General features: G+C 38.1%; 1 protein-coding gene across 1 annotated transcript; it reads right to left on the reverse strand.

Annotated features, from left to right (window-relative positions):
• Positions 1-5,723: 5,723 nt before the first annotated feature.
• Positions 5,724-7,233, reverse strand: LOC145048136 (mini zinc finger protein 3-like). Its single transcript, XM_078996556.1, has 2 exons — positions 6,716-7,233; positions 5,724-5,919 (listed from the first exon to the last, which is right to left on the reverse strand). The coding sequence occupies exons 1-2, from the start codon at positions 6,957-6,959 to the stop codon at positions 5,915-5,917; spliced, it is 249 nt and encodes an 82-aa protein (XP_078852682.1). The 5' UTR covers positions 6,960-7,233; the 3' UTR covers positions 5,724-5,914.
• Between the last annotated feature and the right edge of the window lie 17,453 nt (positions 7,234-24,686).

A 24,686-nucleotide genomic window follows, 5' to 3' on the forward strand; every position in this document is an offset into this window, starting at 1 on the left:
TAAGTCCCACATGGCCTTAGCTTAATTTGCAATGATTAATAATTAATATTTTAAGTTCATTAAATTATTCCGATGCGGTCCTGCTAAGTCACAATTTAGGGTTTCATGGCATTAGGGTTTTCCAAACCCTAATTAGGATTTTCAACCCATCTTAGCTTAATAGGCCCGTTAGCTAAGTCCTTAGATCTATTAGGGTCCTTTAAGCCCATTAGGCACATATTTGGGCTTTAATGTCAATTAGAGATTCATTGGGCCCATTAGGGCTTACAAGGCCCATTAAGGTTTTAGTCCCTTATCCAAACATCCCAACTGAATCACAACACAACTAAGCACACCGCCACCCGACACGGTGACCGGTGGCGGCAACCACCACCCTACGGTGGTGGTTTGAGATTTCTATTATTATTATTATTATCCAAATTGTAATTTACACTTTACAATGCCAAATCTCAAAATAAACACACACACAACCACCCTATGGTGCCAGGTGGTGGTAAATGGTGGCAACCACCACCTTACGCTGGTGGTAGTGGCGGTCCTCGGCTTTCCAATCTTGACAAACACACGCACCACACATATTGAGGAGTAGTTCACACACCAGACACCCACCTGGTGGCTCCTGATGGCGGCAACAACAAATCTGAAATGGCAGCCACCACCGTGAGGTGGTGGTAGCGCCAGTTTCCGTTGGTTCCTAGACAAGCAGCAACAAAGGCGGTAGGCGGCGGTTGCAGCAAGGGCGCTTGTCGGTAGGCAGGTCTAGCAAAAAGAATTCAAGACGAAGAGATGGTGGTAGCGGCTCCTCTACAGCCCGTTTTTCCGGCAAGGGAGGTCACAGCGTCCAACGATGGACGCGTCTTCAAGCGACAGCAACCACAATGGCATAGTGGCCGACTCCGCCGGTCTTCATCTCCACCCACAACAAAGTGGCGGCATCGACTCTTGACTCGGTGGCAGCATCGGAAAAATAAGAGAATGGAAGATGGCGGCTGGTGTTGACGTCGGAAGTGAAGAAGGAGGTGGCGGTTAGTGACAACAACGACTTGGTGGTTGGAGGAACAAAGGTGGCCGGTGGGGGCATAAGGGTTGACGGCTGGAGTCTTCCCATGGCGGCTAGAGAGAAATGAGTTAGGGTTAGGGTTTGTTCCCTTTATACCTAACGCCCTTAAACATTTTTCCATAATGCCACAATTAGTACCTCTCTTCCCATATCGTTTCAAACTAAGCCCATTACCTTTTCTACCCCAGCTTCGAAAATCCCCTTCAAATTTGATACCTGATTGACCAAACAACCCCTAGGCTTCCAAAATTTCTTCAATGAAGTCCCAATAATTTCCATTTAGTCCCTACCTTCCATAAAACTTACAAATTAAGTTCGAATTTTACACTTTTAACCCCCAATCTCTTGGAGTGTGACAATTAGCTCTACCAGACCATCGTTTGATATATAATTATTTATTTTAGGGTTTCTATTCGTTCATTAATTTATTTATTTGTCTAATAAATAAATAGGGTGTTACAATATATATTAAGATTAATTACTATATGTATAATATAAAGTCAATTGAATCGCTAGTAAGTCTCATTCGCGAAGCCATGCTATAAAGAGGGTATAAGGAAATAACTTATAAAATGTCCATTGAATAGGTGTCTTTTTCACCCACTGCTCTCCTTTGTGATGGAAGGTAATTAGTTGAACGGGTTTGATATGACATAATAAAATATTAAAAATATAATCTATAAAGTACTAGAACATTATTTTAAAAATCTCAGTCCAGTTACTTTAAGAAAAAATGTGAAAAGTATGTTAATCCTTAAATATTCACATCGTTTCTTTATTAGTGGTTAGTGGAGCGTGCATTGTTAACTGACACACTAATGTTGGACTATAATGTTGAAATGATGACGCAACTCGAAAATTATTATTGTCGATGGAGCGTGTGTAGTTAACTGGCACATCAATGTGAGATCATAAATGACCTCGAGGTTGTCAAGCGGGTTTGCATGGTTATTCATATTTTTTTTTTGTGATTATCGGCATCCTAGTCACAAAAGTGAGAGTATAATCTGATATTAAACATGTCATTGATGAAATTCTTTAAATCTCAAAAGATCTGGGAGTTTCAGAAGATTAAATTGATAAAAGTCTTACTTAGCTAAAGTAGATTCGCAATTTGATTACGACATCTCTTTTCAAAGTTCGAATAAAAAATATGGATCCTAGCCATAATTTAAATTTATGAATTAATAATTAAGGATTAAAATCAATTAACTTGAATTCTCTCTTCTCCCAATTTTAGATGTCAAATCAAAACGATGATGGTTTTCCTCGTTCTTATGGAGATGGTCTTCCACTTTCAAGTCAATGTGAAAATGTCTTCCATTCCTTAAAAACTAGTGGAACTAGACATTGTCTCTCTTCAATTCTTCCACATCCTCCACATGTGACTCTCCCAACATTACGTTTTTATCAAGTTGGAAGATATGAAACTGCTCAAACCCTATTTGCATGTAAAAATGAAAGATGGAAATTTTGTGTGTACGCACGTTCTGAAAATGAAATCGTACATTGTCAAATTTGAAAGGAAGGCTGTCCTATTCCCAAGGAAGCAAGCTATTGATTTGATTCTTCTTTCGCTTCCTAATTCATATGGTCAGTTCGTTGAGAACTTTTATATAAGGAATCTTGATGTGATCCTAATTGATCTAACTAAGATGTTGATAACTAAACATTTTCTTAGATGCTTATATTTATTTATTTTCATAATTTAGTATGATAACAACCAAGTTATTTTGATAAATTGTAGGAATCATATATTATGACGATAGGTAATAAGTATGATACTAACCTTATGATAAATGATGATGATTGTAGGAGCAGTATGCGAGAAAGAATGGTCACTTTTCAGGGTAGGATGACTAAATCTTTGCTTCATGGTGGTTTGGACACCTTACAAGTGTGGACCAACCAAATAGGATTATGCTCTATCTCGCCAACATCCAAGTTATATATATAACCAAATGTGTTTAATAAAAAAGAAAATATGTTGTCTATATTGGTAATATAAATGCAATATTATATTGCTATTATGTAGAAAAATAGAATATACTTCCATTAACGATAAAAACTATAAGTATTATGTTATTAAAGATAAAAAAATATATATATATACTGCAAATACTTGTTGCAAATACTTGTAAAGAGAGAAAAATGTGTTGTTATTATTAATAAAAAAATGTGTTGTTATTATTAATAAAAAAATGTGTTGCTACAAGAGAATTAGAGAATCTCTAATGGGTATTTAATTTAGAGTTTTTTTTCTATTGATTTATCATTTATTTTCATTTAAAACTATTGGAGTGGATTGTTTTTTGCGTATTTATATTGATCACTCAATATATTTATTGAGTGGCCAATATAATATAAAACTTAAAACATCTAGCCGCTTCTACTTTTAATATATTTTGATTTTATCACTTAATTATATTCTAGTTTTAAATATTTTTCATTTATTTAACTATTTAATTATTTCTACTATAAGTTTTCATTTGTGAAATGTTTATATATTAGTTTCTAATGATAACCTTAACTTAAATATTTAATATCAAAATATAAAATGTGTAAAGATGACTAATCAAATGTAAAAGTTTTAGACAAAACTGCACAAATGGTCTTTGTAGTTAGCAGAAAATTGTCACTTTGGTCTAAAAATGTTTGAACTAGCACCAGAGGTCCAAACTTTTCGTTTTGTTGCGAGTTTGGTCCAATTTACTTTAGACTTTTTTATAATGACGATTTTGCCCTTTCTTTTTGCTTTTTCAATTTATTTATTTATTTAGATATTTTCTGATTAAAAGAAAATTTTAAAAAAGACAAAACTCTCTTTCTCTCTCCCCCTAAAACGAACTGCCGACCCCGATTATCTTCTACTCCAACCACTAGTTATTGCAACTTGGATGAATGTGTGGGAAAAATAAAAAAGAAAAGAAATCATACTACAAGTGCCTTGGTTGTAGTCATCGGCATCCATTTTTTGTTGTTGGGGAAAGATTGAGCACTGAATCCATCATCGTTTTTGAACCCTAATGTCTCATTCCTTATGAAATTTCAGAAGGACATCGAAATTCTCCCATATGGAGGCAGGAAGAGAAATCCCAAAATATGGAATAAATTACCATTATCTTCATCTTCAAGGTTAGAAATAATAGTAGGATTTGTGATTTGGGGATGAAAGGTTCGGTCAAAATCCACTAGAAATTACAACCGATAAGATAGATGTAGTAGATAAACAAGAAGCTTAATGTGTTTGATGATTGGAGTGATTTGTGACCTCTGACTGGTCTGACGATGAGCATGAAAGGGATGACCACCATGGAAGGTCGAATGTGGTGAAGATAAATAGATCTACAACGAAAGAGGTGGCTTTACGAATCCTCCGATATAAAAATCTTTTACTTGAAACCCTAGGTCTCCACCCTGCGTCTTCTCTGTTACCTAGGTCTATTTACGAAGCTTCAATGATGACGGAAGATAGAATATGTACGAGAGTGTGTGTGTGTGTGAGAGAGAGAGAGAAAGAAAGAAAGAAAGAAAGAAAAAGAGATAGAGAAAGGAGCCCTTCGTCTTCAGATGAAGGTTTTCCAAAAGGGTTTCCTGTCGGAGGTTGGTGGTGCCGGAGACAATGAGGGCTGACGGTGCGGCTGAGGGATGTTGTGGCTGACGGTAGTGGCGATGACGATCCTACTTCTTTTTGGTGTTTCATTGAGCACCTACATCTTGGTCTAACATCGTTTCCTCCGGCTCCGATGACTATTCCAGCGGGTAAGAGATTGAAAGTGGGTTTCAAATTCAAGAGCACTATGGTGGAATATTTTTCATATAGTAAACATATACTCAAATACGAGAGAGAGAGAGAGAGAGAGAGAGAGAGAGAGAGAGAGAGAGAGAGAGAGAGAGAGAGAGAGAGAGAGAGAGAGAGAGAGAGAGGTTTGTCTTTTTTTAATTTCTTTTTTAATTTTCTTTTAATCAGAAAATATTTAAATAAATAAAAAAAAACTAAATTAGCAAAAAGTAAGGGCAAAATTGTCATCATAAAAAAGTTCAAACTAAACTGGACCAAACTCGGAACAAAACAAAAAATTTAGACCTGTTGTGCTAGTTAAAACATTTTTGAACTAAAATGACAATTTTCAGCTGACTACAGGGACCATTTGTGAAGTTTTGTCAAAGTTTTATAAATATTTTAGGTATATCTATAAGTTAAATTTCTAAAAATGTTATTGAAAAAACTTAATTATTAGAGTACTCATTTAATTAGAGGTTACAAGTACTGGAATAATGAGCTCACAAAAATATTAAATGATAGGATTGATTTTCCATTAGAGATGCTCTTATGGATAGAAATGTAATTATATATATTATGAATAAAAAATATTGGTAGTTTCAGTTATTAATAATATATATATATATATATATATATATATATATATATATATATATATATATATTTTTGCTATTATGTAAAGAAAAAATTAACTATATTGCCTTAAATTCGTAAAAATAGTTAAATACTTTGCTATCATGAATAAAAAAAAGGTATGTCGCTATAATTATGAATGAACTTAGAAAAAACTTGTGTAAAGTTTGTATTCCATTGGAAAAGAACTACTTTAACTACTGACAGATTAACAAGGACCTTGTGTGGTCAAAAAGTCCAGCGGTAATGCGTCGTAAACCCCAAACCATCGTACCCGTTGCAAATCTGTTATTGCATTGTTCCGATGAATATCCGTCGCTTCATGACTGTCGCAATTCGTAGACAAATTCCATCTCCAATCCGTGATAAATTTGTGTAATTTGGTTGTTTATATTATGTCAGATTAACGGCGATAAACGACAAGCTTCTGTCGATTATTAATCTGTCGATAAATACTTCAAACAGTGATTAACGGCGTAGACGTCGGTTTGTGAAAGTAAGATATATTGTAGTGATTATATTCATAATGGCTTTTAATATGTATTGATATTCATGTTTAGCTAACTAAACATTAATGATTTAGTTTTTGAAATTGACAGGAGACGTTAACGACTAACATAACTGCACCTCACATGCGAGCTTGTACAACGTGTTTTAATTAATGCTGTAAAGCGGGTTTTTTCTAGATATAACTACGTATTTAGAAGCCAAATTTGGAACATTTTACCTTACAATTGGTTTACTTAAGTGCCATCAGTTAAATATTTACTTCTATAACAATATTTTACTCATTCTTATCAACTGATTCAACAATGTTTTAAACAAACTATGAAAACTTGCTTCAACCGAAGAAACATGTAACCGGTAAAATTTACAACAAAAGCCATTGCAGTATTAATTCATAAAAATAAAAATATATACCATTATGGCATTTAAAACCCAGTATATATAAATCAAACTCTATGTAAATTTAACAAAGTTTTTTCCGTAAAAAATGCTGACATGATCTACAATATCAAATAATAAAATTTAACAAAGTGTTTTCCGTAAAAAATGCCTGACATGATCTACAATATCAAATAATAGAGAGAAATGAAGAATAAATACTGTAAATTCTAGAAATGGTGTCCTAATACCAATTTAATTAAATATATATTCACAATATCACAGATATATTATATGAATTTGTTGGCGTTTGCAGCCAACGCATTAATCGTCAGAGGTGGAGGAGCACTCACAAGCAATCTCGTCCACATCTCTCCGGTGGAAATTCCGGTGGCAGCCACAGGCGGCGCACGTCAGAGCACCTCGTGTACCGTCATCTCCACTTGCCATGAACTCTCTGCAGCCGTCGACAGCGTACAGACCAATATTAGCCGCGTGGTTCTTCAAGCACTGCCCGTAATGAACAGTTCGAATTACCGACACACTTGGAGCTATACACTTTTTTATCACGAGTTGCCGTTTCTTCGTTGCTCTCATCTTTCTCCCTCCCTCTATCTCTCTCTCTCTGTATCTCTCTCTATAAATAAATCTTGAAAGAGAAGAGATGTATTATTAAAGAAACCCTAGCAAAGGAGGGGTGGAGGTCTGGGAAAAAGACGATGTGAAATGCCATGGAGGACCATCTTATACTGTTTGGACTTTGGAACATGGCTTTATACAACACCCAAAGGGAACAAAAAAAAACTAGAAAAAATCAAAATATGCACGGAATTTTTGATATGAAAAATTCGAAATTTTGTTTTAGTTAGACTTTTGTTTCAAAATAAAAAATAAGATCAAACTTCCAACCAAATGATATCTTAATGGGCAATGTCGGTTTTTTTCTTAATGTGCAATGTTTTATGTATTTTATAAATTATTTTGGATTTTAGATTTTTAAAAAATTTATTGAAGGTCAATTATTTGTTTCGTTATTTGCACGTTAAAATACTTTTATAGCTATTATCCATTACTTTGCATAAAAACGCCTATACTAGCAAGAGGCTAGCAAAGGCAAACAACCACGAGGCTATTACATGAGGTTTACGGTTCACCAAAAAGTAGAGATTATATTATTTAATAGTTTGTCGATTAAGTTAGATCTATTTTAGTCTGACTCAATTTCTTTTACAAGCAACCGTTAAGAGACATTTCAAATGATTATTGAAATTATTAAAAGAGAAAAATTATAAAGTTCTTAATAAAAAAACATAAGAGCTATAAACGAAGAAAAAAAAGGAATAAATACTAGCTAATACCAAACTCTAATGGACTAAAGGTTTGACACATAAACATATAGGCTAACAATATAAGGACTAACATCCCCTTAAAGTTACAATGCCGCACCAATAAACATTGAAAGTTTGTCACACAAATAACGAAACTGGGATGATGATAGAGTCTTCGTAAAAATATCCACAAGCTGCAAGGTTGATAAAACAAATAGAAACGATATGGTTCCGAGCCGTAAGTGATGGCGTGTGAAGTGACAATCAATCTCAATGTGTTTTGTCCACTCATGAAAAACAAAATTCTTCGCAATTTGTATCGCCAAAAGTAGAGTGAATGATCCGTAGTTGACTTGTATTGGATGCTCATCTAAATAGGAGTGAATGTTACAACGAATTAACCAAGGTACTTGCATAGGATTGGACAATAGAAATATTTCTGACATTCTGATTATCTAATAATTAAAAAAGGCTAGGTCCTATGACACGTTACATCAATACAAAGACGAAGTTCATAAATACATAAAGACAAAAACAGGTTAATTCCGGATCCGCACCCATTCCGGACATGAGAGTCATTCCGGAGTGTCTTCACTTAATCTTTTCTTCTTCTTCTCCTCTTATGGTTCGGATAGATTTCGGACCACTCTTCATATCTTCCTCCAGACCATCATTAGTTTCGAAAGATATCCACTTCAGAATTTTGATCTTAGGATTACTAAGGTTCACTTTTAGGTTGCAACAATCTCCCCCTAAGTGAACTCAACATCCATGCAGTTTAAGCAACTTCTTCCTTGATGAAAGTGTGGGCTCTGAACAATCATTCTCTAACTTCAATATCCCAGGATAGATGACTGACAAAATTGGCTTTGATTTGTTCTGGAGCTTTCGATTTCGATGCACATGAAATGAACTTCCTCAGGGCTTTGGTGGGATCCAGGTGTTTGTCAAGGACTCGGAAACAATCCTTCTTGTTTGTTTTCCTGGTAGTGTAGAAAAACCATAGAAGCGGTTCTTATATTCGGCCATCTGCAAGAAGTTTAGCTTGCGGAAGAACATAGTTGATTTTTGCCACAAAGTTTTCAGTTCCATATTGGTGCGCAGGCTCATAGTCATGTCGGCAGAATTTCGCGACATAGTCTTTGAGAAAGTTCATAGTTGTGTGATACGCACCCATACTGATGTCATCTTTTTGATTTACTTTGAAGTAGCTAGCCATAGTGAGAATGTCATTCAGATTCATTGAAGGGAAATCTGCATCAGAATTGGTCAGGGGAGTAGGCTTGTTCCGGAGGACATGTTTGAAGTGTGGGTAGCTCAGATCGAATTTAACCAAAATTTTTCTTCCGAACCCATCAATTTTAGTAATTCTCTTTCTCATCCACACTTCCTTGAGAGGCTGTGTGTTCTTGGAGTAAAATGTTGTAAGCCTCTCTCGCTCAGTCTGGAGGATCACCTCCGGATCATCTGATGGGTGAAGAGGGGCAAACTTGGTGTAGAATATGTTGTGGGGAGAAAGAGGAAGATCCAGTTGTTCGAAATCATTTGTGGGGATATCGTAATACATGAATGGGATAATCTCATGATCATGTAGGATGCCTTCACGACAAAGAGGGAAAATACCACACATCGTATCATGGTTGTCCTTTAGAGCTTGGGTCCTTATGTTGTCCTATAGTGCTCTGTTGATTTCCTCCTGAGACCATCCATATTTTTGCTTTGGAGGAGATCCGTAGTGAGCAGCTTGTATGTCTGATAGAGGCCCTTTGCCTTTTTTTTTGTCTTTCCTCAACGTATCGATTATCAGCTTCATGTTTTCATCAGTGATATGGAGAGGAGAGCCCTGGTCAACTGGAGCAATTTTAGGAGCTGGAATTGGTGGAAGCATAGAAGGCATGGCTTGGGCAGTGAGTAGTGATTTTGCTTTAGCCATTTGAATGCCCATCCGAAGAGTGTCAGGAAGAGAAGATGGCCACGAAGCAGCAGACCAAATTCGTTTTTCTTCCTCAGTCATGACTTTAGGGAACATCTTCTTCGGAGCCTCGAGACCAAGGACAACCTCTGTAACAAATTCTTATTCACTTTCTTCCTCAATCCGTTTGGAGGTGGAAGAGAGGTTTTCTTCATCAGAATCAATTTCATCCCAGAGTGTAAACTCTGAGGCAGGCTTCCAGGTATGACTGGGACCTTTTCACCCTTTTACATCGGTTATCCTCCGGACCAGTGCAAGCGTTAAGGATTCACGTAGGCCTTCAAAAATTTCAAACACCTTTTGAAGTTTGGTGTTTAGTTGCTTTGTGAGGTTATCATAGGCTTCTGCAGTGGGGGCTTGAGCAGAGAGGTGATCAAACAGATGCCCTAGAACGGCTAACATATCATCAAACTTTCGATTCAGAACATCAACAATGTTCCATGTGGATCGAAGGAGTTTGATGAGGACTTGTTGAATACTCAGATTCATTTCATCCTTCTTCTTTATTTCTCTCTCAAGCCTCTGAATTTGCTTTTCGTGACAAACACGTGTCTGCTTGATGAGTTTGTTTGTAGCAGACACCAAGTCATCATGAACTTTGAGCATGATGGTGATTGTATCCAGGTAATGTTCAATGAAGGCATCGTATTTAGCTTCAACTTCCTCCATGGAGTGCTTGATACGTAGAGAAATTAATTGGTCCAGTTGAGCTTCTTTTTCCGTAACAAATGGTCCAGAATGCTGAAATATAGATTGTAGAATGGTATCCAGCTTGGAATCGAGTCCGGAAAGCTTTTGATTCACTTGACCGTTGAGCTCGGTTATGGAGGTTTCAATTGAGGAAACCTTCTTCATGGTATCCGACATGTTAGTTTGCATCTCAATGAGAGCAAAGGGATCAATGTAGTTGCCAATGGAGGATCCCGTATCGGAATTGGAGTTAGGAGATTTTTCTTGATGAGGAGAAGGATCATTGGATGGACCAAGCTTTGTTTCTACATCATCTTCATGAGCTTGAATGTTCGAGTTTGAGCTGCCAATCGGAATGGAGGAGGAGGATGATCCGAAGTCATATGCAAACTTGGATACAGATGCCTTTGATTGAAACCGAACTGAAGTCATGAGATTTGTGTGTGGAATAGCTTTGGCTTCATCATCCAATATGACTTCTTCGGAAAACTCTTCATCCGGATTGGTTTGTAAGACATTCTGATAAGTGGTAACAGGTGGCAGTTCTAAAGCAAGTTCATTATCGGCATTGGCATCAATGGGAGGAACAGAAGGCATGTTGCTTTAAATGGATCGATTCCTCATGGAGATAAGTGTTGACTCCACTTGATCTCTAGTAAGATCCGGACGCCTTGATGCAGCCCTGTTAACAAAATCTTCTCATTTAGGATCATTAGTACCTGGTCTTCCTATACACATGTCGGGTATTAGACCAGTTGAGGCGTCAAAAGTCGGAGGGACAACTCCTACTTCGGAACTCTTAGGGTCTGGAACAGGGATTATGGAGTGTGTGTGTGAAGAAGAAATAATGGGATTAACAAATGAGACTCGTGGGTTTGTTCCAGGGGCAAGGAACTTTTGTCAACACCGGCATCTCCTTTTTGGGAAGGAGATGGTGGATTATAAGCAGACTCCCCGTGATAATGTGCATGTGATTTTGAAACATTGAGGGGTACCTCGGATAAGTGGGCAGGTGGGGTATGCGGACGGCCAGAATCAGCTGGAATGTCATGGGTTCCTTCCTGTTGAGAGGAGGAACTGACTTTGGCTTTCTTTATAGGCTTTGGTTTTGTGTGAGACGTCTTTCGTTTGGCAGACTTTTTCACTTTTGCTTCGGACTTAGATGTATTGGCATCTTCCGGAATGGGTTCAACAGGGACTGGGTCAGGTTGTGTCGAGTGAAACACAATCGAAGTCCCCATGTGAAATTTCAAGTGAGTGGAATCGGAAGGAAGAAGGGACAACATGTGGTCTGGAAGACGTATGATCGGACCGAAAGCAGATAGGTCCAGAATGCGATAAGATTTAAGAGCTTTGAAAGTGACACACACCTCCGGAGGAATGGTGTTGACCGGAAGTTGTTCATGAAGTTCATTGAAGATTTTTTGGTGTTTCAGTGCCCAAAACCTAGGGCTTGAGATCTCGTTCTCCTTTCTTTTAATGGAAAATTTGTAAAAATCTTGCCATAGGACTTCCGGAAGATCCACAATGTTGTCATGTCCCATGTAGATGTTGTAGACGACATTGAGCTGGTCTTTGCTAAGTATGTCGGTTCCTCAATGCTTTCCGGAGAGCCCTCTAATGATAAGATGCATCAATACGGTCCAGAGCCCTGAGACAACAAATTTCTTGAAATCTTTAGACTTGTAATCTTGATTGTAACCAATGTAGATTAAGAAGGTATGAAATTCTTCAGTTGTTGGTTCTTAGACCTTGAATCCTCTTGGGTTTGCTTTCACACCAATCGCCTTAAAGAAGGTCAATTTGTAGATTGGAATTGTTCTGTCACCGATGATTGTTGTTTCAAGTACACCATCTTCAAATGTGATACTAGTTAATGCACGATGAAGATGATGAAGTGGTAGTGGAGGTTCGGGGGTTTTTGTGAGAGGAATGGAGATGGGGTGATTTGCGATAAACTCGATCATAACCCTGATAGGTTCATCGTAATCCATGGGATTCAGGGAGAAAAGTTGAGTGGTGTCTCTTAGAAAAGGTTCTGCAGTGGCAGATGATGATGAACCTTTGGAGCCTTTGGTAGTTTTCTTGCGTGCGATGGATTTCTTTGGTGTTAATGCAGTTTGAGTGGGTTTTTGTGGAGACGCCATTGTTATAGGTAGTGAAAGCTTGAAGAACACGATGAACACAGAAAGATTTAAAGGTTTAGAGGGTTTGAGCACATAAAAGGAATAAGGGAATGTTATTGGGTATTTATAGGTAAGTGAAATGGGTCGGGTTGGTCAAAGTAATGATGAGGATCCGAATGTGATATGGGTCGCATTTAATGAATGGAGCTTTTTGAGGGATGGGTTGACTTGGGAGGGGAAAGGTTTGGGTGAATGTAGCTCAAAATAGTAATCCTTAAACGGCGATTCGACGGTTCCTTTATGGAGGCGTGCAAATATGTACACGAAAATAAAGGATGATAGGATAAGGATCTTTTTCAAAAGTTAGCGTTGAGAGAAAAGTGTTTCATCTTATTATCCTTTGGGCTTTTGGATGAATTGTTCCGGACAGAGTGTGATATGGAGGGTAAAGAGTTGTATTCCGGAATATACTTGTTTTGATAAGAGGTCCAGAGTGAGAAATAATCCGGAGAGAGTTTCAATTATGGAGTAAAAGAATTTAGTGTGCTGAAAAAGTTTTGTGATTCTGGAACAAAAGTTCAGTTTGATTAAAAAAAGGTTGGTGATTTTGGAGCAGAAATTCAGGAATAGAGATTTTGAAAGAATTTCCAGAACATGGTTAAGAAAACATTCCGAAGTGAGATTTTAGGAAAGCTTCCGGAGTGCAAAATGTAATACCTTTCCGTAATGGAATTCCAGGATGCCATTATGAAGTATATTCCGAGATGACAATCAAATACAGTAAGAATGTGGTCTGAGAATAACAACCAACCAAGATGAACTGTACAGGTTAAAACTCAAATGATGGTCAGAAATAAAAACAAGTAAATTGAGCCTATGTATTCTGAGAGAAAGTAGTTCCGAGATGAAATGATTTTGAGATCGGAACTAAGTTTCTTTCAAATACGTCTATCAAAGAGAACAAGTCTCTTGAAAGAACTGAGTATCTAGAATCATCATACCCATATTTTTTAGAAAACCTTTGAATTTGGTTTTGTCTAATGCCTTGGTAAAGACATCAACAATCTCATCGTCAGATGGAACAAAAATTAGTTCAATGTTACCTTATATCAATGTGCTTAGTCATTGAGTGCTGAATTGGATTGTGAGAAATCGCAATGGCACTTTGAGAATCATAATAGATTGGAATTTGTTGAAAGCGGTAACCATAATCCAAGAGTTGAGATTTTATCCACAGAACTTGAGATGTACAGCTGGCAGCAGTAATGTATTCGACTTCAGCTGTAGAAAGTGCAATGTAGTTTTGTTTCTTGGATGGCCAACCGACCAAACGACCACCTGAGAATTAACAGCCACCTGAAGTGATTTTTCTATCAAGTTGAAGACCACCTTAGTCCGAATATGAATATGCTTGAAGAAGGAAGATTTCATTTGCTGGATACTAGATTCCGAGACTCTTTGTGCCTTTCAGATACCGGAAGATTTGTTTTACAGCCAAGAGATGAGACATTTTTGGATTGACTTGAAATCTAGCACATAAACATGTTGAGAACATGATATCCGGACGACTTGCTGTGAGATAGAGTAGGGATCCAATGATTTTGCGATATTTATTTTCGTCAACTGAAACACTTAAAGGGTCGATAAAGATCTTGTATCCGAAGCCATTAGTACCTTGACTGAGGCGCAGGTGTCCATTGAGTATTTCTTGAGGAGTTCTGAAATGTACTTCTCTTATTGAATGAAGATTCCTCTGTTAGTCTGTTTGAATTGAAGGCCAAGAAAGAATCTTAACTCCTGATTCATGCTCATTTGAAATCGATTGATCATCAGTTTAGCGAAGTCAGCAACCATAGATGAATCCGTAGATCCAAAAATGATGTCGTCCACATAAATTTGTACCAGCATGAGATGTTTTCCATTTGATCTTCGAAACAGAGTAGGATCTAGAAATCCTCTTTGGAAACCGGAGCGCTTTGTGAGGGTCTCGTACCGTGCGTGAGGAGCCTGTTTGAGTCCGTAGATAGCCTTTCGAAGTTTGTAACAGTAATTGGGAAAGGAGAGATTCACAAAACTGGGAGGATGTTGAAGGTATACTTCAGTGTCAAGTTCACCATTTAGGAAAGCACTTTTGATGTCCATTTGGTAAAATTTGAAGCCTTTATGAGCAGCATAGGCAAAGAAGATTCTGATAGCATCAAGTCTTGAAACAGGAGCAAAGGTCTCATCATAGTCGAGCCCTTCAATCTGAGTAAAACATTTGGCCACCAGTCTTGCTTTATTTCGGATAATGACTCATGCATCATCTAGCATGTTGCAAAACACCCATCTTCTGCCAGTTCTTCTTGCATGGCTATAATCCAATCAGCATGCTCTAATACTTCCTTGATGGATTTCGGTTCAACCATGGATTTGAATGCTGAGAAATGACATTCATTTTGGATACTTGTAGCAGAATGAGTCTATACACCGGCATTGAGGTTTCCAATCACTTGGTTCGGAGGATGATCTTTGGTCCAAACATGCAATCTTGGAAGTTCTTGTGCAGCAGACGATCCAATGTCAATAATAGAATTTAGTTGGCCCCTTGAATGGTCTAAATTTGAGGATGATGCTCCCCCTGAACTTAACTGGAGAGGTTGAAATCATCATCAGAAGAGAACTCAAAGAAATTTTCATTGTCATCGATGTTGATTGGATTTGAGTCATCAAAATTAGCAACAGCATCTTGGAAGCCATCCACATTTGATTCAAGAGATGGATGATTCTCCCCTCAACCTGAGAAGGTTGAAATGGTTCGAAATCAAATGGAGGGAGACTCAGAATCGAACCAGAGATGTTGTGCCAGACAAGAGCTTCCGAAGGAGATTTTGTATTTGGAGTAGGCTTCGTTTGAGATTCCGAATCAAGGGAAGTTTCGGAAGGACCAAAGAGAGTTTCAAAGTCTACTTCATGAATTACTTGAATGTTTAGATATTCCAGAGGAGGAGTATCAGATTCCATGATGTGAGTGGAACCGGAACTTTGAACAAGGTAGTCATCAAAGGTAACATCAAGACTTTCTTCAATAACTCGAGTACGTCGATTGAGGACTCGATAAGCCTTTGATTTTGAGGAATAACGAAGGAAAATAGCTTCGTTGGCCTTGGGTTGGAACTTGGTAAGATGATCATGATTATTTTTTATGAAGCATCTGCATCCGAACACATGAAGAAATGAGATTGTTGGTTGTTGTCCATTCATGGCTTCGTACGTAGTTTTGTTGAGGCGTTGATTGATGATACTCCTATTCTGAGTGAAGCATGCAGTAGAAACGGCTTCAGCCCAAAAATAGAGTGGAGTATTTTCAAAATTGAGCATTGATTGAGCAGCTTCAACTAAGGTTCTATTCCTTCGTTCAACTACACCATTGTTGTTGAGGAATGTAAGGAGCAGAAAAGTTGTGGTCAATTCCCTTCTCAATAAGAAAGTTCTCAATGGTGGAGTTTGTGAATTTCGAACCATTATCACTTCGGATTCTCCTAACTGGGAGTTTGATAAAAACTTATATTCCTTTGAGAAAATTGATGAGTTCAGAGGTTGTTCGGATTTTAGCCTTAGGAAGAAGACCCAAGTGAACCGTGTAAAATCATTAACAATCACATGAATGTATTTCTTATGATGAAGACTTTCTACCATGGATGGTCCACAAAGATCGATGTATAGAAGCTCCAATGGTTCCGAAATGTAGTTTTCAATAATAACAGGATGACCCTTCTTCGATTGCTTACCACACTCACAAGCAGCACACAAATGATCATTTTCGAATTTGAGAGAGGTAAACCTCTCACCATTTCACTAGATACGAGATCATTCATGTACCAGAAATTTAGATGAGCGAGCCTTTGGTGCCATAACCAACTGACGTTAGGAACAACTTTGGTGAGAAGTCAGAGTTGCGGTTTGCCAATAATTATGTTGATGTCAAGAGGATACATGTTTTTGTTGCGGTAAGACTAGATCAAGCATTCTTTTCTATCTTCAGTCATGATGTAGCTATGTTTTTTTGGAGAATTCAACTCGATGATTTGCATCAGTGAGTTGAGCAACACTTATCAAGTTATGTTTTAGATCAGCTACATAAGCCACGTTTGAAATCGAGAAATTTCCATTTGTAAGAATGTCATAACCACAGATTTGTGAATTTAAGTTGTTGCCATAAGTTACATATACAACATTTGGTGCAAGTTTCAAATCTCGCATAAAGTCCTTCTGCCCAGTCATATGCATGGAGTAAGCACTCTCAATATACCATATTGTCTCATGCTCCGAAGCGTAGAGTGCCTGCAAAATTAGTGAATAGTGGAGTTTTTAGGCTCCGAGTTAGATTTAGGGATAGGGTCACGAGTCTTGGGCTTGTGAGATGACTTAGGAGCAACTAAGGGTTTTAAGGGCTTATTCCAGGATTCCTTGGGAAACAAAGAGAATGATAGAGTTATTTCATCTATCCAGTAATCATACTCAATAACTCTGATTTTCGGAATGGTGGTTTGCTTCGGATCATGAACTTTTGTAGTGGATGATTCAACTGACACTTTTGGAACTACAACTTTATCAACATGAATTTTAATCTTCCACACAAGATTTTGCTTTGAAGATTTTGAAGAAAATGTTTTTTGTGATTCTTTTTGTTTTCTTGATGACATAGAGGTTTTTGAAGACTTTGGTTTGAAAATTATGCCATCAGATTTAGCAATGAAAACATATGAGGTGGTTTGAGGAGAGGCCTTTTGGAACGAAGTGGTGTCCAAACGATTTTTTAACTTTGTGGAATTGACTACATCCTTCGGTTCTACAGGACCAGTGGAAGGTCTCTTTAGGATCTTAGTAGGAGTGAAGTGGTTTTGACTACAGACAGAGGATTGATAATTCCAAGGTTCACTCTTTTTGGAGTTATCAAGGAACCTAGCATTTTGTATAGACTTAACCTCTGTTTTGTAAACATTTCGAGCTTCCACTTTGGAATCTACTATATATCCTTCCTATTGAGCATTGGTTTTTTCTTGGGTTGAAATGCAGATTTTGAGGTTTGTCCTGTAGACGGATTACTAAACTTCAGATCAATGAGAACCAACTTTGTTTTTGAAGAAACTAAGGATTCTTATTCACACGAATCAGATGAGACACAACTTGAAGTTTCAATTTTTTCATCTAAGGATGCCTATACAACCTTAGAGGTAGCAGTTTCAGTTGTCATTTGAATGATTTCCTCAACAATATAGTTGTGAGGAGGATTATGTCTTGGAACATAATCTACAAAATTTGAAAGACTGTGATGAAATTCCATGGTCCGATTCAGGTCCAAGTGTGTTAGAGGCGGAGGTGGCATGGAATCAGGACACTTGACAACAATTGGTTTGAACTCAGGAATTAAGGACTCAAAATGGTCTGTTGTCCCCAAAAGTGGTGACAAGGGAGAAACAGGGGTGTCCGAATGTTTAATGTTCGGAACCTCTCCCATGAATTTATATGTTTAATACAAACAATCCTATGTGTGCATGCAACCCTAGTTGGATCTATGTTTTCACTATAAGACATACAACTTTATGAACACAAAATAAACCCTGGCATGCTTCTATAATTTTTGAAAATTACATAGAAGTGTAGTAGACATACCTTTGTTGTTATATAGCAATAACAACTAGTTTCCTTGATCTCTTGAACTCTCTTGAACTCTTGAAAGCAAGCACCACAATTGTAGTGCCTCTAATGGCTCACAAACACCTTGAAGCAAGAAGGCAACTAAGAGAGAGAAGGGAATGATGCTAATTTCGTCCCTAGGGTTCCCTTGGAATCAAGTGGCCTCAAATTGATGCATAGGGCATGTATTTATACTATAGGGTGCTAGGGTTTTAGTCTAAACCCTAATGGACAGCTTAGCCACCAAGCAACCCAAGAAACCTTATGGAATGAGGCCTTGGACGAAAATATGATGATCCTTCATAATAATTTCGTTCCCCCTTAGTCCATTAGGTTTCCTAGCCCAAAACTCAACTATCACACATTTGACAGTTTATACCCCTTTATTTAATTAATCTCTTTTAGTCACCAAATTAATTCCTAATTAATTTATGACTAATACTAATTAAATAAATATGATTTCTCCTTTAATATATTATTCTTATAATATATTAATAAATCATAATATCTCCTCTCTCATATCAAATTACCTTGTCAAGTTGCTTTGGTGAAGGCAACCCAAAAGGACCATGCACACTCGGGTCAAGTATATACCAAATATGATTACTGACTTAGACATTAATCCAACAGTCTCCTACTTGGATAAGTCTAGTAACTATATCTCACGTATTACTTCCGTACCCGATAGCAATCATAGCTTTCAATAGCCGCTGTCAACTCTGACCAATAACCTGTCCTTTAGATAAGGGATCGTATAATCCTCTGTTCTAGATATCATGCTAACAATACTTATCGTATAGCATTTTGTTTCTTGATCTCTGATTTTTTCGACATAGAACTCAGTTGAACACATCAACTTTATCTTGACCAGGCCCGGCACATAAGTTAAAACAAATCATCAAGTGGCCAAGATATCTCTTTTATTCACAGAATAAAAGGAACAGAAAAACGTCGACTAATATGCCTTTATCATTTACTAGTTAAGCCACACACAATAATATGTTTTATAACATCAAGTTACTGATGCGTTTTCGCATTATCAATGTATAATCAACTAGCAAACAATAACCATATCTCTAGGTTTAAAGATTATATGATATTATCATCTTGCGATCACTTGTGATGACATTCATGAAGTAATACCAACAAGTGTGGGTCTGTTCCAATGCTCAATACTAATTTCATAAGCACTCATAAACTTTGCAGCAAACCTTTGCTATGTCTAAAACTTTTCAGACAATCTACAAACAAATTTATGACAATCTTTCTTCATATCTACTTCCAACATATGAGCGATTTTGGACTGTTCGAATAATCTCATTATGCAGGAAGTCAAAACATGCAAAAATCGGAAAAATAGATAAATAATCAACACAAGATAGAAACTTTCTTATAAATAACACACTTTTATTTAATCATCAATTGTTGAATATGACATTATCTATTACAAGTTTCCTACCTATCTAATCTAAACTAATATCGTCCTTCAGCCCTACGCTCCTAGCGTGCTGAAAATGCTTGACCCTACTCAGTCCCTTCGTAAGGGGATCTGTTGGGTTATCTTCTGACGATACCCTCTTCACAATGAGGAGTCCCTCTTCTACCCGATGTCTAATAAAGTGGTATTTCCTGTCGATATGTCGAGATCTTCCATGATCCCTTGGTTCCTTGGTTAAGGCAACCGCTCCTTCATTATCACAGAAAATTTCCACGGGTTCCTTTATGGATGGCACAACTCCAAGGTCTCCAATGAAGTTCTTCAACCATATAGCCTCCTTTGATGCTTCGCTCGCCGCAATATACTCTGATTCGCACGTTGAATCAGCTACGGTCTCTTGCTTGGAACTTTTCCAAGTCACTGCTCCTCCATTTAGGGTAAAGACCCAGCCCGACTGCGATCGGAAGTTATCCCGATCCGTCTGAAAACTAGGATCACTGTACCCTCGTACCCTTAAGTCATCACTCCCACCGAGGACTAGAAACCATTCCTTGGTCCTCCGAAGGTACTTAAGAATATTCTTAACTGCAATCCAATGTGCTCTACCAGGATTCCCCTGATATCTGCTGACCATGCTTAAAGCGAAGGCCACATCAGGGCGAGTACAAGTCATAGCGTACATGATAGAGCCTACAGCGGAAGCGTAAGGTACTCGGCTCATATCAGCTATCTCTGTCTCTGTACTCGGGCTCTGAGTCTTACTCAGCTTGGTATTGCTTTGGATTGGCAACTCCCCTTTCTTGGAATTTTCCATACTAAAACGCTTTAGCACATTTTCCAAGTATGTATCCTGACTGAGTCCTATCAGTCTCTTTTCCCTGTTTCTTACTATTCTTATTCCCAGAATATAAGCAGCTTCTCCGAGGTCCTTCATAGCGAAACATTTCCCAAGCCAGGACTTAACCTCCTGCAAGGTTGGGACATCGTTTCCTATGAGTAATATGTCGTCGACATACAATACGAGGAAGCTTATTATACTCCCACTGGCTTTGACATACACACAAGATTCATCTTCGCTTCGCAGAAAGCCAAACTCTTTAACCTTCTCATCAAAACAAAGATTCCATCTGCGAGATGCTTGTTTCAATCCATAAATAGATTTCTCAAGCTTGCATACTCTATTCGGATGCTTCACATCGACAAAACCCTCTGGCTGATTCATGTAGACATCCTCAGCCAACTTTCCATTAAGGAAAGCGGTCTTCACGTCCATCTGCCATATTTCATAATCATGAAACGCAGCTATGGCAAGCATCACCCTAATAGACTTTATCTTCGCAACTGGTGAGAAGGTCTCATCATAGTCAACTCCGAGAGTTTGAGTAAAACCCTTCGCAACCAATCGCGCTTTATAAGTATGCACTTTCCCATCCATGTCTGTCTTCTTCTTGAAGATCCACTTGCATCCGACTGTCTTACGACCCGGTATATTATCAACCAAATTCCAAACTTGGTTGTCGTACATGGACTGAATCTCGCTGTCCATAGCCTCTTTCCCTTTTGCAGACTCTGGGCCTGCCATGGCTTCCTTATAGCTGCTAGGTTCATCCAAACTTACTAGTGTACTATCACTAATAAATGTATCCCCTTCAGTAGTAATATGAAAACCATAAAACTGGGGTGGAGCACTAGCCCTAGAGGAACGTCGAAGAGGTAAGGACACATCAACAGGTTCAACAGGAGTTTCCTCCTCAAGTTGAGTGCCAGTGTCAGAGGTTCCTTCATCGCTTTGATCTTGAATTTCTTCAAGTTCAATTTGCCTCCCACTATCTTCTTGGCCTATCAATTCCTTTTCTCAGAAAACTCCTCTTCTAGCAACGAAGACAACATTGTCACTCGGTCTATAGAAATGGTATCCAAAAGACTTCTGTGGATAGCCGTTGAAATAACACTTCTCACTACGAGGTTCTAGTTTATCGTGAGTCTCTCGTCTTACGAAAGCCTCACAACCCCAAACCTTGATATGTGCCAACGAGGGAGCCTTCCCTGTCCACATATCGTGAGGAGTCTTGGAAACCTTCTTAGTGGGAACTAAGTTAAGTATATGGGCGGCAGTCTCTAAGGCATACCCCCAGAAAGCTATTGGTAACGAAGTCCGACTCATCATAGAACGAACCATGTCCAACAAGGTTCGATTACGTCTCTCAGCTACACCATTCAATTGTGGCGTTCTCGGAGGCGTCAATTGTGAAACGATTCCACATTCTTTTAGATAGTCGTGAAACTCAAGACTTAGGTACTCTCCTCCTCGGTCTGACCGAAGCATCTTGATTTTCCTACCCAGCTGATTCTCCACTTCATTCTTAAACTCTTTGAACTTTTCAAAGGTTTCCGACTTTTTCTTGATCAAGTAGATATATCCATATATGCTATAATCATCTGTAAAAGTCACGTAGAAGCGACAAGCATCCCTTGTGGTGGATCTAAAGGGCCCACACACATCGGTGTGTATGAGATCCAATAAACCCTCACCCCTTTCACAAGTGCCAGTAAAGGGTGACTTGGTCATCTTCCCAAGTAAACAAGATTCACACGTATCATCGTCCCTAAGGTCGAATGACTCCAACACTCCATCCTTTTGGAGTTGGGCTATGCGTTTCTTGTTGACATGGCCAAGGCGACAATGCCAAAAGCATGCTTTGTCTAGACTAGTAGACGAATCAATATTCAAAACATTATTTCCGAAATTATCAACAATCATCACAGATTCATAAATCCCATTACAAGGTAATGCATTGAAATAAAAAACACAATTCAAATAAACATTAATAGAACCATTACTATTATTAAAAGAATATCTGAAACCTTGTCTAAACAACCCGTGAAAAGAAATAATGTTTCTTGCCATATCTGGCGAATAACAGCAATTCTCTAAATCTATTCCTAACCCATTACTTAACACTAAAGAATAAACACCGACTTTGGTCACAGGCGACGATCTTCTGTTTCCCATAATCAGGTTCATCTTCCCATGCTCCATCTCCCTACTTCTTTTTAGGCCCTGCAATTCAGAACAAATGTGGTAACCACATCCTGTATCAAGCAAATGATGAGTTATTAGATTTAATAGAATACATACCTGCAAATGTGAGCTTGATCTTCCCATCTCTTATGTCCTGCAGATATTGTGGGCAGCTTCGCTTCCAGTGGCCCTTTTGGTGGCAATAGAAGCACTCTGCTTCTTTAGGATCGGAAGAGGGTTTAACGGGGCCTGTTTTGGTCCCACTTGATGACGAACCATCACAGGGTTTCCCCTTATGGTGGCTCTTACATGGAGTCTTCCTCTTTTTACCCTTTCCTTGACCTATCGCCATCACAGGAGCGGCCACAGCAGGTGACGGTGCAACGGATTTGTCTTTGAGGTTGCTCTCAGCAGTCCTCAAGAGTCCTTGGAGCTTGCTCAATGAGACCTCCTCTTTGTTCATATGGTAGGTCATCCTAAACTGATTGTAGCAGGAGGGCAAGGAGTGGAGGATTATGTCGATAGCCAAATCCTCATCAAACTTAACATTAAGTTTGAGAAGACGATCAACATACCTCTGCATTTTCTGCAAATAAGAGGTTAGGGATTCTCCACTCCCCATCTTAGCGGTGATCATGCTAGTAATGATCTCATAGCGCTCTTGCCTCGCGCTCTGGTGATACCTGTCCATCAAATCCTGATGCATTTCAGATGGATACATGTCCTCATAGGACTTTTGGAGTTCGAGGTTCATGGTGGCCAGCATGATGCAGTGAACTTTCGTGGCATCACGCTCGTGGGCCTCAAAGGCGGCCAATTCCTCAGGAGTAGCAACATCTAGGATGATCTTCTCAAGCTTTTCATCGAGGACATATTTGTTGTCCTCGTAGCGTGTGATCATGCGGATATACCTCATCCACTCGTTGAAGTTTGAACCATCAAATGTCACTTTCTGACACAAGTTCATCAACGAGAATGACCCAGAAGCGTTGTTGTTGTTGTTTGTAGACATCTGAAAAGGAACAAAGTTTGATTAGAAATGAATCCCTAATTAAACACCCAAATGAGTAATTAGGGCTAGGATCCAACAACATTATTTACAACTTAGAAAGGGATGCCGTACTCTAAAAGTAAATAATTTGAAGGTAAGTGAATGACGATTCACTAATTCTCATCATGAAAAACGAAACGGCAATTTAGGTTTTAAATGTATTGAAAACTCCTAGATCTTTGAGATTCATTGAACTTTTCAATGGCATGTTTAAATCTCGATATGCATTTCAAATTTGCGACTGGGATGCCGAGGATCGCAAACAAATCTGTGAATAACCATGCGAATCAACGCGGTGCACTCAATGTCTTTATCACCTAATCAATGTGCCGGTGAACCACACACGCTCCATTGATCTATGACAACCATCGAGTCACCCTTCGCTACCAATGTCATCCCCAAATTGATGTGCCGGTTAACCACACGCGCTCCATCAATGTTTGACAATGGTACGAAGTGTAATTCCATGGATTAGCATCATTTTCACATTTTACCCTAAAGTAACTAAGAGTGGGAATTTGTAAAACAATGTAGTTACTTTAATATTTCCATTATACTTTTAATGAGGAATTAAGTGCCCTATCCTATCCGTTCGGCTAACGACCCTCCACCAGTCAAGCAAGCGGTAGATGTGAGTGTACATCCATTAAGCGCCATTTTATAGGCAGCAACCTTATACCCACCTTATAGACCGGCTTCGTGAATGAGGCATACTAGCGATAAGACTAGCTTATTCTTATACATATATAATAATTAATCTTATAATATCATAATTGTATAAGGGTGTATTTTAAAGCATTTCAAAATACTAGTATCTTAATGTGTATTAAAATTTTCGAAAATTAAGGCTATTTAATTTAAAATTTTAAACACCAAAAATACTTTGATTTAATAATTATCAAAATCAAGCAATTAATTTGAACTATTAAATCTTTAAGGTTTATCATAAAATCAAACTATTAATTTATTTAATCCTTTTATCCCCTAGATTTTTAAATATATGGAAAGGATAATACAA

This window comes from Lactuca saligna, chromosome 1 (assembly GCF_052625555.1).
Source record: "Lactuca saligna cultivar CGN05327 chromosome 1, ASM5262555v1, whole genome shotgun sequence".
Classification (NCBI taxonomy): domain Eukaryota; kingdom Viridiplantae; phylum Streptophyta; class Magnoliopsida; order Asterales; family Asteraceae; genus Lactuca; species Lactuca saligna.

Excerpts from the sequence above, each read along its gene's own strand:
- LOC145048136 (XM_078996556.1), bottom strand. The coding sequence starts at position 6,959 with ATGAGAGCAACGAAGAAACGGCAACTCGTGATAAAAAAGTGTATAGCT.